The sequence below is a fragment of the Oncorhynchus clarkii genome, chromosome 8 (genome assembly GCF_045791955.1).
Source record: "Oncorhynchus clarkii lewisi isolate Uvic-CL-2024 chromosome 8, UVic_Ocla_1.0, whole genome shotgun sequence".
Classification (NCBI taxonomy): domain Eukaryota; kingdom Metazoa; phylum Chordata; class Actinopteri; order Salmoniformes; family Salmonidae; genus Oncorhynchus; species Oncorhynchus clarkii.
Window position 1 is genome coordinate 36863558 of NC_092154.1, and position 16783 is coordinate 36880340.

General features: G+C 46.8%; 1 protein-coding gene across 5 annotated transcripts in view; it reads right to left on the reverse strand.

The window, feature by feature from the left end:
- Positions 1-16783, reverse strand: part of LOC139415358 (1-phosphatidylinositol 4,5-bisphosphate phosphodiesterase beta-4-like) — a 136124-nt gene that overhangs the window by 12912 nt on the left and 106429 nt on the right. For all 5 annotated transcript variants that reach the window (XM_071163444.1, XM_071163441.1, XM_071163440.1 and 2 more), the window contains 16 exons: positions 16221-16431; positions 16032-16125; positions 15652-15731; positions 15404-15488; positions 15084-15174; positions 14790-14885; positions 13758-13921; positions 9223-9318; positions 8802-8943; positions 7997-8081; positions 7156-7280; positions 6280-6331; positions 5008-5110; positions 4654-4818; positions 2500-2704; positions 765-853 (listed from right to left, as the gene is read on the reverse strand). In XM_071163444.1, the coding sequence (XP_071019545.1) occupies positions 765-853; positions 2500-2704; positions 4654-4818; positions 5008-5110; positions 6280-6331; positions 7156-7280; positions 7997-8081; positions 8802-8943; positions 9223-9318; positions 13758-13921; positions 14790-14885; positions 15084-15174; positions 15404-15488; positions 15652-15731; positions 16032-16125; positions 16221-16431 (1883 nt within the window). The remainder of the gene's footprint in view (positions 1-764; positions 854-2499; positions 2705-4653; positions 4819-5007; positions 5111-6279; positions 6332-7155; positions 7281-7996; positions 8082-8801; positions 8944-9222; positions 9319-13757; positions 13922-14789; positions 14886-15083; positions 15175-15403; positions 15489-15651; positions 15732-16031; positions 16126-16220; positions 16432-16783) is intronic.

Below are 16783 nucleotides of genomic sequence, written 5' to 3' on the forward strand. Positions count from 1 at the left end.
GGAAGGAGGAGGAGGAGAGAGGGAGGGGGAGGAGAGAGGGAGGGGGAGGAGGAGAGAGGGAGGGGGAGGAGGAGAGAGAGGGAGGAGGAGGAGAGAGAGGGAGAAGGAGGAGGGGAGAGGGAGGGGGAGGAGGAGAGAGGGGGAGGGGGAGGAAGAGAGAGGGAGAAGGAGGAGAGAGAGGGAGGAGGAGGAGGAGAGACAGGGAGGGGGAGGAGGAGAGAGAGGGAGGGAGGGAGAGAGAGGGAGGGAGGGGGGGGGAGGAGGAGAGGGGAGGGGGAGGAGAGAGGGAGGGGGAGGAGGAGAGGGAGGGGGAGGAGGAGAGAGAGTGAGGGAGGGAGGCAGAGAGAGGGAGGGAGGGAGGGAGGGGGAGGAGGAGAGAGAGTGAGGGAGGGAGGGAGGCAGAGAGAGGGAGGGAGGGGCAGAGAGAGCGTCTCAGGACCATGGATGGAAATCTTTCTCACGCACTTTGCAAAAAAGTCACATTTTTGCATTTCCATATAGATGTCGAGATTGAGTGATATTTGACCTTTTCACCTAACTCACCCCTAAGAACATTTTCTTATCCAGGGACCTTACAAGTGACAGAGCTCGGTAGCTACTAAACCAGTAGCCAAAGCAATTCAACATACGCCAACATAAGACATATCCCACACAGTGACGATGTACTGTGTGCGCTGTAGCCAAGAATGGAACAGCTGGCTACAGTGGGTATACAGTACGAGGCTAACAGAATCAATAGTGATTGATCAAACAGGTGTCAGTACCGTTTCAATCCCCAGAGCTCTCATCTGGTCCGCTCTCTTCTCTGCTATGGACAGGAACTTCTTTGGGTCCGACAGGGCGTCCACGATGGCTAGGGAGAAGACAGGAGATTCATCAATAAGCTGGACTATACTAGGGCCGGGACGATACCGGGCTTCGCGATACTCGAGGAAACAAAACACAAAGGGGATTTAACTTCTTTATGTTGTTCTCCAGAGTCACGTGTATTTATTTTCCAAGCTATAGCACGCAATATTTGACAGGCAGCAGTTTTTTTAAAGGACCGAAGAGTTCGGTTTACTTCGTGTTTTCAGTTTTGCCATTTGAAAAAAAAATATTGCGATAACTGGTATCGTCACGGACCTAGACCACACAGGAAAAGACTGGAACGTTCTGTCCATGTCCAAGTTGATGCACTTGGAGAAGTCTGATAACTCCAATGGGCTTCCGTCATCGTTCAAAGGCTAAACACAGTCGATTCCCAGAAAGACACGCAAAAGAAGACAACATTCTAACATATACCTGGGCAGGTATACGTTTGAGTAGACATTATGGAAGCCTACTGCAAAAGACGGAAAATGACGCCGGCTCTATTTGGATACGGAACATTCACGCATCCTTTCAACACTGCCCTGGGTTGTCGTCATAACGACTGCCCGGACCATGCCCCTGGGATTGGCTTAACGACTAGTCAATCTTGTGTATCTCCATGCCGGCGTCTGTCTAGAAGTGGCTATTACACCAGCTCTGCTACCATCATCATTTGCTCTGTGTCATTACTTCTGATGTAGAATACACTGTAGGGCAGGGCACCCTGAGGGAAGGATGGAAGGAGGGAAGGAAGGAAGGAAGGAGGGAGGGAAAAAGGGAAACCCAGTTTGTGCCCTTCCTTCCGTCTCTTCTCCTCTTCTTCTCCCTCTTTCTTCCTCTTCCTCGCTTTTCTTCCCTACCTCTCCCGCTTTTCTATTTCTCCTCTGTTCACCTCCCTCTCGCCTTCCCTGTTCTCCCACTCTCCTCCCTCTCCTCTCCCGTCTTCCCTCATCTCCTTCCCTCTCCCCAGATCCTTCTGCATCCACTTCAGTATCTACTATGAATACATTGAATGCAGATATAAATTGGACCTTGTGTGTGTGGTATGAAAGAGATAGACAAAGGACCAGCTGAGGAAGGGACAATGGAAGCTCATATTCCCAGCACATGCACACACGCACACACACACGGAGGTCCATTCAGTATGGGCTAATACGGTCTACATACTCAAGTGTTAATAACTGACTAATATAGATGTCAATAAAGTTCAGTAGCACACATCTGTATTGTATTTAGGCCAATAGGGGTTCACACACACACACACACACACACACACACACACACACACGTTATGTTCTTCTATCCTCGTGGGGACCTACAATTAATTTACATTCAAAATCCTATTTTCCATAACCCCTAACCCTAACCCTTACCATAACCCTAACCCTTACCATAACCCTAACCCGTAACCCTAAACCTAACCCCTAAGCTTAAAATAGCTTTTGTCCTAATGGGGATGTGGGAAAAGTCCCCACGAGGGAGAATTTTCCTTATTTTACTATCCTTGTGTGGGCATTTGATTTTAGGTCCCCAGAAAGATAGAACACACACACACACACACACACACACACACACACACACGTCTTCTGCCCCTAACCTATGTCTGTGTATTAGCAAGGGAGTGTGTGTCAGTGTGTGTCTCCTCACCTCCGAAGCCTTCGGGTACGTAGGTCTTGAGTACTATGTTGCAGAAGACGGTGGGTAAAGACAGAGGCTTGTTCCCTTCGTTGCGTAGAGAGATGTGTCTGTATCCTGCCTGTAGACCCTCCAATGGCAGAATCCTCTGACCTATCAGCTTATTATTGTCATCATACACAGCTATGCGCAGCACAGCCAGGTCTGGTAAAATCACCTGGGTGAGAGATAGGAGGGGAGAGAGAGGGAGGGGGGAGAGAGGGGGAGGGGGAGAGAGGGGAGGGGAGAGAGGAGAAAAAGGTAGAGGGGAGAGAGGGGGAGGGGAGAGAGGGGGAGGGGAGAGAGAGGTAGAGGGGAGAGAGTGGGAGGGGAGAGAGAGGGGGAGGGGGAGAGAGGGGGAGGGGAGGAGAGAGAGAGAGAGAGAGAGAGAGAGAGAGAGAGAGAGAGAGAGAGAGAGAGAGAGAGAGAGAGAGAGAGAGGGGAGAGAGAGCGGAGGGGAGAGAGAGGGAGAGGGGAGAGAGAGGAGAGAGGGGAGAGAGAGGAGAGAGGGATGAATTCCACTAGAATGAGTGAAAGTATATACAGTAGAAACATTATGAGGACTGGATTTTCATTCAGCACTTTATATAAGAGGAATGCACGCACGTACGCGCACACACACGTGAATGAACACACAGTGTGAGAGAAATTCGCAGACGGATACAGAACAAAGATGATAATAGTATATACCCAGCAGTGATGATAACATACTGTAGCTAGGCTTTATACTGTATATGTTTACAACAATAGCCCATAGACAAGGACATTACAGAACCATCAACTCATCAGCAAGCAGGAAATGGGTGTGTGTGTGTGTGTGTGTGTGTGTGTGTGTGTGTGTGTGTGTGTGTGTGTGTGTGTGTGTTCGTAGAATGGCCTTGCATTTGGAGATAAGAGAAGAGCGAGGGGAAGAGAGGGATGAATAATAATGGAAGGAGAGAGTAGGTGAGAGATAAAGGAGAAGAACAGTCAGGAAATGGATATAACCTGTGTGTGTGTGTGTGTGTGTGTGTGTGTCTGTCTATGTGTGTGTGCATGTCTAAACATGTGTAATTGTCTGTGTATAAGTGCGTGCAACTCTGAATGTATTTTTCCAGCACCGTGTGAGATGGCCCTCCTGATGACAGTGTGTGTGTGTGTGTGTGTGTGTGTGTGTGTGTGTGTACGTCTCCCGAAGCACTGCGGCAGCAGGCTGTGATTGATGGTGTGTGTTGGAGCTGGAGTCACAGTCATGGCTGAGAGACTTCTTATTCTGCTGAGAGCAGCACTATCACACACACACACACGCCCGCGCACGACCAGCCAGTCTCCCCCCTCACATTCGTACCCCCCCGTTCTATTGTTCTCCACGTCCTTCTCGCTCTCCTTTTCTGTTCTACCTTTCTCCTTTATTCTTTCTTTCTCCTTTTCCTTATTTTTCCTTCTCTCCCTTTCTCCCTGGTTCGCTCCTTTACCCTCCTACTCTTTCTCTCTCTCTCTCTCTTATCCCCATTCTGTCGCTCAGTGCACTGTATATCTGTACCCTTCTCTTCCTCTATTTGCTCTCTTCTCTCTCTCTCTTTCTCTTTGTCCTGCCTTCTCTCTCATGGTATGCATCTGTTCCCCCTTCTCCCCCCTCGTTCTCTGCAGTAAAGACACACTGAGTAGTTCTGAGTACCACAGGGCCATCAGCTCCACCCCAATCAACCCCAACTCTCCCTCCCTCCCTGCTTCCCTCCCTGCTTCCCTCCCTCCCTGCCTCTCTCCCTCCCTGCATCCCTCCCTCCCTCCCTGCCTGCCTCCCCCCTCCCTCCGGTGTTCAGCTCCAAGACAGTATCTACCAGTAAACCGCCATGCACCTCTGAACTATTAGTTGTCTCTTCCATCCTATTCCAACTCATGTTTTCTGTTCCCTCTTCCCTGTACCTTTCTAAATACGCGCTTTCCTCTTCTCTCCTTTCTTCTTCTCTATTGTCAGGCATTACTTCAGTCTCTCTAATCCCTTTGTCCTCCTCTTCCATGCTTCGCTCCGCTCCTCCTCTCTCCCACCCCTCTGTCCTCTCCCATCCCCCTCTCCTCTCCTCTCCCCTCCTATCGGTCCCTCCATCGTCTTCCCTCCCTCTCTTTTCCTCTTCCGTCCCTCCGTACCTTCCGGAAGACGAAAGGCTCTTCGTTGTAGGCGGGGTTCAGGCCGTTGTTCATCACCATGCGCGTGCGGAACTCTTTGCGGATGGTGTCCGTGGGCAGCCCGTACATGTCCACCTCCACGTAGGTCCCAATCTTCTTATCAGACAGGAACTGACCAGAGAACACCTGGGAGCAAACAAGCGAACACCCCCCCCACACAAGCGAGATTCAGGTTTCTCTAATATTCGCAGCACATCTATTTCCTCTCTTGGATTCGCCTTTATATAGTGATTATGTGCAGATAGACTACAACAAAACGCCAACTACCTCCATCTCCCTCTCTGCCCTGTGAACTCTGAACCCCTGACCTCATACCTGTACACTGCAGGTAGCAGCAATGACCCCGTCCACAGGTGTTTCTGAGAAGGGGTCGAACATCCTGTCTGAGCGACGCATGAAGTCTGGCTTCAACAGATACCTGGTGGAAGAGAGCGACGGGACGGTGGCCAAGCAGGGTCAAAAACACAAACTCTTGACTCTATGTTTAAACACTTTCTGTAAACACGCTAGTATAAGAGTTTACAAATGTGGGGCACAAGAGCCACATCTAAATTGTGTTGCAGAGATAGCTAGATGCATAACTAGATGAAAGGATTGGTGGTTGTACCAATGAGTACAAAAGTGATCATTAGTGCGATATCACTTGCATTAGTGCTAAAAGGTTACAGTGAGTCAGCCTGAATCCTGACGATGTGATCCTAGCCTGCGTGTTCGGGAGTTGGGTTAGGACGGGAGACACATTAGGAGAGACTGTGAGTGTGTGTGCTTGAGAGAGAGAGAGAGAGAGAGAGAGAGAGAGAGAGAGAGAGAGAGAGAGAGAGAGAGAGAGAGAGAGAGAGAGAGAGAGAGAGAGAGAGAGAGACAGAGACAGAGACAGAGACAGAGACAGAGAGAGAGAGAGAGAGAGAGAGAGAGAGAGACAGACAGACAGACAGACAGAGAGAGAGAGAGAGAGACAGAGAGAGAGAGACAGAGACAGAGAGAGAGAGAGACAGAGACAGAGAGAGAGAGAGAGAGAGAGACAGAGAGAGCGAGAAGGGTCAATATTACATGTATAGTGTGAGGTATGAATCTGACAATCATTAAGGGGGAGAGTCGCATTAGAAGAAGCATTAAGAGATAGGGGTGTGTGAGTGTGTGTGAGTGACATTAGTTAAGGGTGAGAGTGGCATTAAAAGCGCATTAAGAGATAGGGGTGTTTCTGTCGTTACTGATCTCCTACCATATGAAATATCTGACATGAGGGGTGAAAGCCTAGCCCCAGGACAGAGGCAGAGAGAGAGGAGAGAAAGACGGAGAGAAAGACGGAGAGAACGGAGAGAGAGACAGAAAGGATAAGAGGAGGAAAGCGGGGAGCCCCATCAGTGAGACAGTGGCAGAGCGAGAGGAGCGCCGGCTCCTGCCATCTGATTGGCTCTGAGGAGGACGGTGGCTACGATCGCCGCCGGCGGCCACTAATGAGATGCGACACACTTTAATTGATGAGCTTTCAGAGAGGAGAGAAAGGGACGGACGGACGAGGAGGGATGGAGAGGGGAGAAAGAGAAAGGAGGGAGGGAGGGAGCGAGGAATGGCAGTAACACCTACCCACAGGATCCATTGTACTCATACTTTCCCTGGTTCAACTGCATGGCCAAATCTAAGACAGGAGAGAGAGAGAGGGTCTGTTTAGGTGCTACTAAGATTGGAAATCACAGACGCACACAGTCACGTGCGGAGACACATACTCTTCTTGAAGCGGACACACACATTACGGCAACACAGGCAACATTTTTCAGGTCGATTCAATTCATTTGTGACATGTTGACTTCTTCAACCACTACGTTGCTGTTGAAAATCCCAGAGGGAGAGAGAAGAGAGGAAGGTTTTCCACCTCACTACCATCTCTTCTCCCCCCGCTCTCTCTCCCCTCCGGCACTCACCCCCCTCCAGCCCTACACATGCCCACTCACAGGGGGCCATATGTTCCAACCTCATTGCCCTCAGACATGGGGCAGCATCTGCTAACTACAGATGCTTGAATGTGTGTTTGTGTGTGTGTGTGTCAGTGAGAGAGGCAGAGAGAGAAAGACTAAGAGAGAGACAGAAAGAGAGAGAGAAAGAGAGAGAGAGAGATACTAAGAGAGAGACAGAAAGAGAGAGAGAAAGAGAGCGACTAAGAGAGAAAGAGAGAGAGAGAGAGAGAGCGACAGAGAGAGAGGGAGAGAGAGCGACAGAGAGAGAGGGAGAGTGTGTCTGTGAGAGCATGTGTGTTGTAGGGGGTAAAATGACTAACCATGAACAGGAAGCAAATACTAGGGCTTGTTTTTGTGTGTGTGTGTGTGTGTGTGTGCGTGTGTCTGTTGCATCCCTCATCCCTCGGATTGACAGCGGCATAGGGTTATGTGAGGGGGTGTGTGTCCGTTTTGTATTTACAGTACGAGCCTGTCTGCGCGGTGGGGTTAACATGCTCCAGTACAGTACCTGGGGTCTGGTAGTTAAGGGAGACCATCTGGCAGCCTGCGTTCCAGAAGATCTGAGGCATGTAATTACTGGAGTCCACCCTGCCTCCTTTAGGGTAGATCCGACTCATCTGACGCTTGTTGTAGCTGGACGCCAATGTTCGGAACATAACGCAGATATGGTGTGAGAGCGCTTGTTCATGTGTGTGTGCGTGTGGAAGTTGCGCGGGGGTTGTGTGAGTGTATGTATGGTGTGTGTTCTGTAGGGTTGCACAGTACATACACCACCTGAGGTCTGGAAGTTGAAACAGTGGTCTGTGTGTGTGTGTGTGTGTGTGTGTGTGTGTGTGTGTGTAGCAGGTCGAACAGACCACAGGCCTATTTTTAGAAAGTAACAGCTTGGGTCCTGCATTCCCACTGAAATGTGTGTGTGTGTGTGTGTGTGTGTGTTCTCCATTCCAAAAGCACATCGTTCTCTCCCAGAGGAACTTGAGCAGTTTTTCCACAGATGGAGACTTTAAAACAAACAAGGCGTAAGTACAGGATCGTCTGACCCTCCCTGTCACAGCTCATATCTGGGTGACCTAAAACTGCTACGACCTTTCAGATCTGGTCCAGAGGACCCACTATGGATACTGGTTTTGTTCAGTTGATTTTAATGCAGTCATTCATTAAGATAAATAGCAGCATGACGGACTATGGACGACTACTTTAAAGGTCAGGAAATATTGGAGACATTTATTTTTGGGGTTGTTTACTTTTGAGATGGTTGATTTTTGATGTTTTAATGTTTCTTCGTTGTGTCTGCGTTGCCTGTGTGTATTCGCATGCTGTGTGAGTGTTGACACTGGACCAAAGGATACTTGACAAACTCGATGGCGTTGGTCTTCAGATAACCCAGACCCACTGACTCATTAAATGACGACATGTTGTGGTGGATGTTCCTCTCTAAAGGGAGAAGAGAAAGTAGTTACAATGAGAGTGAATAGAGAGAGAGAGAGAGAGAGAGGGCAAGAGAGAGAGGGCAAGAGAGAGAGGGCAAGAGAGAAAGAGAGCGAGAGAGAGAGAGAGCGAGAGAAAGAGAGAGAGAAGGGAAGAGAGAGAGCGAGAGAGCGAGAGAGGGAGAGAAGAGAGAGAGAGAGAGAGAGAGAGAGAAGGGAAAAGAGAGAGAGAGAGGGCAAGAGAGAGAGAAAGAGAGAGAAGGGAAGAGAGAAAGAGAGAGAGAGGGGCAAGAGAGAGAGAAAACGAGAGATAAGGGAAGAGAGAAAGAGAGAGAGAGAGGGCAAGAGAGAGAGAAAGAGAGAGAAGGGAAGCGAGAAAGAGAGAGAGAGAGGGCAAGAGAGAGAAAAACGAGAGAGATAAGGGAAGAGAGAGAGAGGAAAAGAGAGAGAGAGAGAGAGAGAGAGAGAGAGAATGAGAGAGAGAGAGAGGGCAAGAGAGAGAGAAAGAGAGTGAAGGGAAGAGAGAAAGAGAGAGAGAGAGGGCAAGAGAGAGAGAAAAAGAGAGAGATAAGGGAAGAGAGAAAGAGAGAGAGAGCGAGAGAGCATCTGAAAAGCGTCATACTCCAACTAACCCACATAGCTCTGGAAGTTCTACAAAAAGCTTTAAGTTGACCACGGCAAAACACACAAAACCAATTGATTCAGCATAACCGGAATTGGAGACTACCTTCTGCGACGTCGAAGCTCTGGAACTTGACAGGCTGTGCGTAGTTGACCATGGCAGAGAGGTAGGGGTGGATGTTGGTGGTGGCTCCTACGTACGTGTAGGAGGCAATCAGAGCCTCCTCGTCATCCGTCGTCTCGCCAGTCTACACAGGAGCAGAAAACACACAGCCGTTTTACACGCTAACACACACCTCTGTTGTCTCCCAGTCCCCACTATGTACACAGGGAAGCCTCGAGTCTGAATATAAAATGAAGTCATTATAAAGCACAACGCCAGTTACACTCTCGTGATCAATACGTGCCTTCCCTGTCCAGAGAAAGAGCTTTACAAGAGCTACAGGTTAGAGAGAAGGCGCCACGCTCGACGGAGAGGGAGAGGTTAGTAAAGAGAGAAAGGGGGGCAGCTGAACCGACTCGCACACCTTCTTGTTGTTGTTATCCTCAGACGCCTCGGAGATGTCTGTGGCGTCTGTTGCTTCTGTGGCCTCAGACATCTCTGTTGGATCCTCCTCCACCACCTGAACACACAACAATAGTCAATTATAAACCATGGTGAAATACGCTGCGTCATGGGGTGACACATACATACTCGTTTACTGTTCTATTTATGCTGGTAACCAGTTTATCATAGCAATAAGGCACCTTGGGGTTGGTGGTATATGGCCAACGTACCACGGTGAAGGGCTGTCATCCAGGCACTCCACCTCGCGTCGTGCGTAAGAACAGCACTTAGCCGTGGCATATTATCTAATATACCACACCCCTTCGGACCTCATTGCTTAAAGATACCGGGCCTTCAGAAAGTATTCACATCCCTTGACTTTTTCCAGGTTTTGTTGTGTTACAGCCTGAATTTAACATTTATTAATTTTAGATTTTGTGTCACCGATCTACGAAAATATATATACAGTGGGGCAAAAAAGTATTTGTGCAAGTTCTCCCACTTAAAGATGAGAGAGGCCTGTAATTTTCATCATAGGTACACTTCAACTATGACAGACAAAATGAGAAGAAAAAATGCAGAAAAAAACATTGTAGGATTTTTTATGAATTTATTTGCAAATTATGGTGGAAAATAAGTATTTGGTCAATAACAAAAGTTTATCTCAATACTTTGTTATATACCCTTTGTTGGCAATGACAGAGGTCAAACGTTTTCTGTAAGTCTTCACAAGGTTTTCACACACTGTTGCTGGTATTTTGGCCCATTCCTCCATGCAGATCTCTTCTAGAGCAGTGATGTTTTGGGGGTGTTGCTGGACAACACGGACTTTCAACTCCCTCCAAAGATTTTCTATGGGGTTGAGATCTGGAGACTGGCTAGGCCACTCCAGGACCTTGAAATGCTTCTTACGAAGCCACTCCTTCGTTGCCTGGGCGGTGTGTTTGGGATCATTGTCATGCTGAAAGACCCAGCCACGTTTCATCTTCAATGCCCTTGCTGATGGAAGGAGGTTTTCACTCAAAATCTCACGGTACATGGCCCCATTCATTCTTTCCTTTACACGGATCAGTCGTCCTGGTCCCTTTGCAGAAAAACAGGCCCAAAGCATGATGTTTTCACCCCCATGCTTCACAGTAGGTATGGTGTTATTTGGATGCAACTCAGCATTCTTTGTCCTCCAAACACGACGAGTTGAGTTTTTACCAAAAAGTTATATTTTGGTTTCATCTGACCATATGACATTCTCCCAATTTTCTTCTGGATCATCCAAATGCTCTCTAGCAAACTTCAGACGGGCCTGGACATGTACTGGCTTAAGCAGGAGGACACGTCTGGCACTGCAGGATTTGAGTCCCTGGCGGCGTAGTGTGTTACTGATGGTAGGCTTTGTTACTTTGGTCCCAGCTCTCTGCAGGTCATTCACTAGGTCCCCCCGTGTGGTTCTGGGATATTTACTCACCGTTTTTGTGATCATTTTGACCCCACGGGGTGAGATCTTGCGTGGAGCCCCAGATCGAGGGAGATTATCAGTGGTCTTGTATGTCTTCCATTTCCTAATAATTGCTCCCACAGTTGATTTCTTCAAACCAAGCTGCTTACCTATTGCAGATTCAGTCTTCCCAGCCTGGTGCAGGTCTACAATTTTGTTTTTGGTGTCCTTTGACAGCTCTTTGGTCTTGGCCATAGTGGAGTTTGGAGTGTGACTGTTTGAGGTTGTGGACAGGTGTCTTTTATACTGATGACAAGTTCAAACAGGTGCCATTAATACAGGTAACGAGTGGAGGACAGAGGAGTCTCTTAAAGAAGAAGTTACAGGTCTGTGAGAGCCAGAAATCTAGCTTTTTTGTAGGTGACCAAATACTTATTTTCCACCATAATTTGCAAATAAATTCATTAAAAATCCTACAATGTGATTTTCTGGATTTTCTTTCTCATTTTGTCTGTCATAGTTGAAGTGTACTTATGATGAAAATTACAGGCCTCTCTCATCTTTTTAAGTGGGAGAACTTGCACAATTGGTGGCTGACTAAATACTTTTTTGCCCCACTGTATAAACAGTACAAATGAGCCTTGAATTCGAAAAGAATTGCAGACAGTGTCACCAGCAAAAGCACCCCCACACTATCACACCTCCAATTCCATGCTTCACGGTGGGGCCCACAGATGCGGAGATAATCCGTTTTCCTACTCTGCGTCTCGAACTAAAAATCTCAAAAGGACAGATTTCCACTGGTCTAATGTCCATTTCTCATGTTTCTTGGCCCAAGCAAGTCTCTTTTTCTTATTGGTGTCCCTTTAGTAGTGGTTTCTTTGCAGCAATTCGACCATGAAGGTCTGATTCATGCAGTCCCCTTTGAACAGTTGATGTTGAGACGGGTCTGTTACTTAGCATTTATTTGGGCTGCAATTTCTGAGGCCGGTAACTCTAATGAACTTATCCTCTGCAGCAGATATAACTCTGGGTCTTCCATTCCTGGGCGGTCCTCATTAGAGCCAGTTTCATCATAGTGCTTGATGGTTTTTCCAACTGCACTTGATTGACCTACCTTCATGTCTTAAGGTAATGGTGGACTGTCGTTTCTCTTTGCTTATTTGAGCTGTTCTTGCCATAATATGGACTTGGTTTTTTAACAAATAGGGCTATCTTCTGTATACCACCCCTACCGTGTCACAACACAACTGATTGGCTCAAACACATTAAGGAAAGAAATTCCACAAATGAACTTTTAACAAGGGACACCTGTTAATTGAAATGCAATCCAGGTGACTACCTCATGAAGCTGGTTGAGAGAATACCAAGAGTGAGCAAAGCTCAAGGCAATGGGTGGCTACTTTGAAGAATTTCAAATAGAAAATATTTTTTTGATTTGTTTTACACTTTTTTGGTTACTACATTATGTGCTATTTCATTCTTCAATGTAGAAAATAGTAAAAATAAAGAAAAACCCTTGAATGAGTAGGTGTGTCCAAACTTTTGACTGGTACTGTATATATTTTACAAATAACTGACAGAGTGAAAAGAAGGAAGCCTGTACAGAATAAAAATATTCCAAATCATCCTGTTTGCAACAAGGCACTAAAGTAACACTGCCAAAAAATGTGGCAAAGAAATGCCATTTTTGTCCTGAATTCAAAGCATTATGTTTGGGGCAAATCCAACACATCCCTGAGTATCACACTTCATATTTTCAAGCATGGTGGTGGCTGTATCATGTTATGGGTATGCTTGTCATCTGCAAGGACAAGGGAGTTTTAGGATAAAAAGAAACAGAATGGAGATAAGCACAGGAAAAATCCTAGAGGAACACCTGGTTCATTCTGCTTTCCACCAGACACTGGGAGACAAATCCACCTTTCAGCAGGACAATAACCTATAATGCTTGGCCAAATACTGTTCAAAAGTTTGGGTCACTTAGAAATGTCCTTACATGAAATGAGTTGCAAAATGAATAGGAAATATAGTCAAGACGTTGGCAAGGTTATAAATAATGATTTTTAACTGAAATAATAATTGTGTCCTTCAAACTTTGCTTTCGTCAAATAATCCTCAATTTGTAGCAATTACAGCCTTGCAGACCTTTGTAATTCTAGTTGTCAATTTGTTCCCTAAATAGTTTGGAGCTGTGCTTTGGGTCATTGTCCTGTTGTAGCAGGAAATTGTCTCCAATTAAGCGCCGTCCACAGGGTACGGCATGGCATTGCCAAATTGAGTGATAGCCTTCCTTCTTCAAGATCCCTTTTACCCTGTACAAATCTCCCACTTTACCTCCACCAAAGCACCCCCAGACCATCACATTGCCTCCACCATGCTTGACAGATCTTTTCAGCATCTGAAAAGCATCTTTTCATTTTTTCTGCATCTCACAAATGTTCCTTTGTACAGTGTCTGTGATCTTTGGCCCATCTTAATCTTTTATTTTTATTAGCCATTCTGAGATATGGCTTTTTCTTTGCAACTCTGCCTAGAAGGCCAGCATGAAAATGGCTGTCCAGCAATGATCAACAACCAACTCGACAGAGTTTGAAGAATGTAAAAAATAATAATGGGCAAATGTTGTACAACACAGGTTTGCAAAGTTCTTCAGATTTTTACCCAGAAAGACTCACAGCTGTAATCACTGCCAAAGGTGATTCTAACATGTATTGACTCAGGGGTGTGAATACTTATCTAATCAATATATTAGTGCTTTATTAGCCATTAATTAAATAAAAAATCTTCCACTTTGACATTAGAGTATTTTGTGTAGATTGTTGACAAACAATTACAATTAAATCTACTTTGTAACACAACGGAAAGTGGAAAAGTCAAGGGCTGTGATTACGTTATGTAGGCGCTGTACAACAGACCAACATATACTCCAGTATATCTACACGACGTGTACATAATGTATCTCAGTCATCACCTGAACACACAACTGAACACAGAGACTCTTTTTTTGGGGGGGGGGGGGTCATAGGTTACAAAGTCTTAGCTAAACAAAAAAACACAAATTCTATTCACAAAATGTCTACCTTTTTGATGCTGTTGTCCCTCTCCCTCTCCTCTCCGTCTTTGTTCACACTCACGCTGACACTGTCGCTGACACTGACACTGGTGCTGAGGCTGTTCTCTTCTCTAGGTTCCTCTGATGTACACGTCTTCAAGTCAGGAATCACATCCTTCACCTCACCTAGAGCTACAGATACAGGAACACACTGTTACCCTCCAACACACGACGTTCAAAACAGCCCCACGACGTTCAAAAAAATGTGAAGCTTTAAAAGTGAATGTCCTGCAATTCTCCACATTCTGCCATGACTTATGTGACATTCATATAATATCTGAATGGGGGCACCCTGGAGGTCAGGGCCACTGGGTTCGTGCCTTGAGTGCCTGGTCAGTAATTCAACCATGATTACTAGAAGGTTTAGATAGCTGGCAAGACTGAAAAAAAAATAGCTTACAATCTATAAAATGTTAGCTGACGTGGGCTAAATGAGTGACTGTCAGTGACTGACATAACAAGAGAAATGCTGCTGATGCACTAACACATTTCAAAATTGCACGCTGTGTATTTCTGCTATCCTAACCAACGGCAAGCTGAGACCCCCGTTGACTTCCTAAGCGGCAGCTTATGTCTACACTCTTAGAAAAGAAGGGTTCCAAAATGGTTCTTCAGCTGTCTCCACAGGAAAAATATTTTTGGTTCCAGGTAGAACCCCTTTGGGTTCCATGTAAAAACCCTCTGTGGAAAGGGCTCTAAATACAACCCGAGAGGTTTCTACCTGGAACCAAAAGGATTCTACCTGGAACCAAAAAGGGTTCTTCAAAGGGTTCTCTCCTATGGGGACAGCCAAAGAACCCTTCAGGTTCTAGATAGTATAGGAACAACACTGGTCAAAGACACACACCTACTCCAGTCAACCGACTCATAATTGCCTGAATATCTCAGCATCCAAAGTGACCACACACACACACACACACACTCACACTCACACACACTCACACTCACACACACTCACACACACTCACACACACTCACTCACACACACACACACACTCACCGTTCTCCACATCTTCCTCTGTCTCTGCTCCTAGTAAGATGGCTGGTGTGTTGGTCTCTCCTGCCTCCATGTGCTTCTTAAAAGACTCTAACTGCTCTGCAGAACACACACACACACACACACGCAACAACACAACTCAGCATAGTGTAAGTCAATCCAAAAACAACATGCAGAATGACTCAGAACAGGCAGGTCCAGCAGTAGCGACATCTGTGTGAAACTAAGGGATATAAAATGAATCTTTGCATGAAGTTAACAGCCATGTGAAAGACGAGACTGTCGCTGTCAACGTACTCTGTTCCACCTCGGGTTTCAAGCGTTTGTTTTTGATGAGGATTTTGCGTTTGAGATCGTTGGGAGAAGGCAAGGGACGACCCGCCTCAACCTGGCAACAAGAGCAAACATTACGTTTATTTTGTTGTTGTTAAAAAATAAAAAATAAATGACTCAAGACATTTGCAGTAAATGGTTCATTTTCTGTAGCATGGAAAAATTACATCCACATTGTTTACCATGTCCAGTCATCCTCATCTGTCAGACACGGTACAGATACAGATATGGACACTGTAGATAAGAAACAGATAGATATATAGTGTGCTAGAAGGTGGACTCACAGGGAATCCCTCAAGAGGATGCCTCAGTAGGTATTCTCCAAAGATCTCCTCACAATAGCGAGCCATCTTATACTGCTGGGGTTTACTGAAACACACAGGATTTTTTGTTGTTGTTGTTGTTGTTACCGCCATTAAATCAAATGATATAATAGTTACATGTCATTTCGATCAGATGTACAGGAATAAATGATAACATTGCCATGTGCAAAGTTGTCAAAAAATTATTCTGGATCACTACGAAATCCTACCTGCAGTGGTTTTCAAATGACAGGATCACGGGATACTCAGACGTCACAAAGGCAGTTTCCCTGATAGCTGAGATCACGTCCTTTATGACGGGGGAAACAACAACATGGGGATTGATGTTGAAAATCGCCCTGGATCCATTACTGATCATTCTCCTTAAGTCTCTCTGGATGCGAGTGTCTGATCAATAACTACAGTGTAACTTTCGAATGGAGCTGCAGGTTGCAATCAGATGCAGTATCAATCTATCAACACAAGAGGGCAGACTTGCCATACGTAATGAATACAACATTCTGACTAATCGTCTCCATTCTTGGAGTGAATGTGTGTGTGTGTGTGTGTACGTGTGTGTGTGTGTGCATGCATGAGTCTGTGTATGTACCTTGAAGAGGATGTCAGTACACATGGCTTTGCCATGAGTGATGATAGGCTCCTGGTCTTCTCCTTTCCCATCCCAGCAGTCCAGCTCTACACACCTGACACAAATACAAAAACAGTTTACACACATTATATAAAACACACACACACACACACACACACACACACACACACACACACTCTCCACCTCTACCTGCAGCCGGAGAGCAGCACCTGTCTGTACATCTCCACGGAGGACTTCCCTCCGAACTGCCTCCCGTTCAGGTAGGTGTTGTGGGACGAGGCAATGAAGTAGTGAGCCAGAGGCTGCTCCATGTCCTGGTACAGCTCCAGACAGTCCAGGAACACCGGGGCATTCTCATCTGACATCAGGTACCTGCAGAAGCCATCGCTGGACATACGGCCTGGGGGAGAGGAGCAGAGGGGGAGGGGAGGGGAGGGGGAGGAGTAGAGGGGGAGGGGAGGGGAGGGGGAGGAGTAGAGGGGGAGGGGAGAGGAGGGGGAGGAGAGAGGAGGGGGAGGAGCAGAGGGGGAGGAGCAGAGGGGGAGGAGAGGAGGAGCAGAGGGGGAGGGGAGAGGAGAGGGAGGAGCAGAGGGTGAGGGGAGAGGAGGGGGAGGGGAGAGGGAGAGGAGGGGGAGGAGCAAAGGGGAGGAGAGAGGAGGGGGAGGAGCAGAGGGTGAAGGGTGAGGAGCAGAGGGTGATGAGGGGGAGGAGCAGAGGGGGAGGGGAGAGGAGGGGGAGGAGCAGAGGGGGAG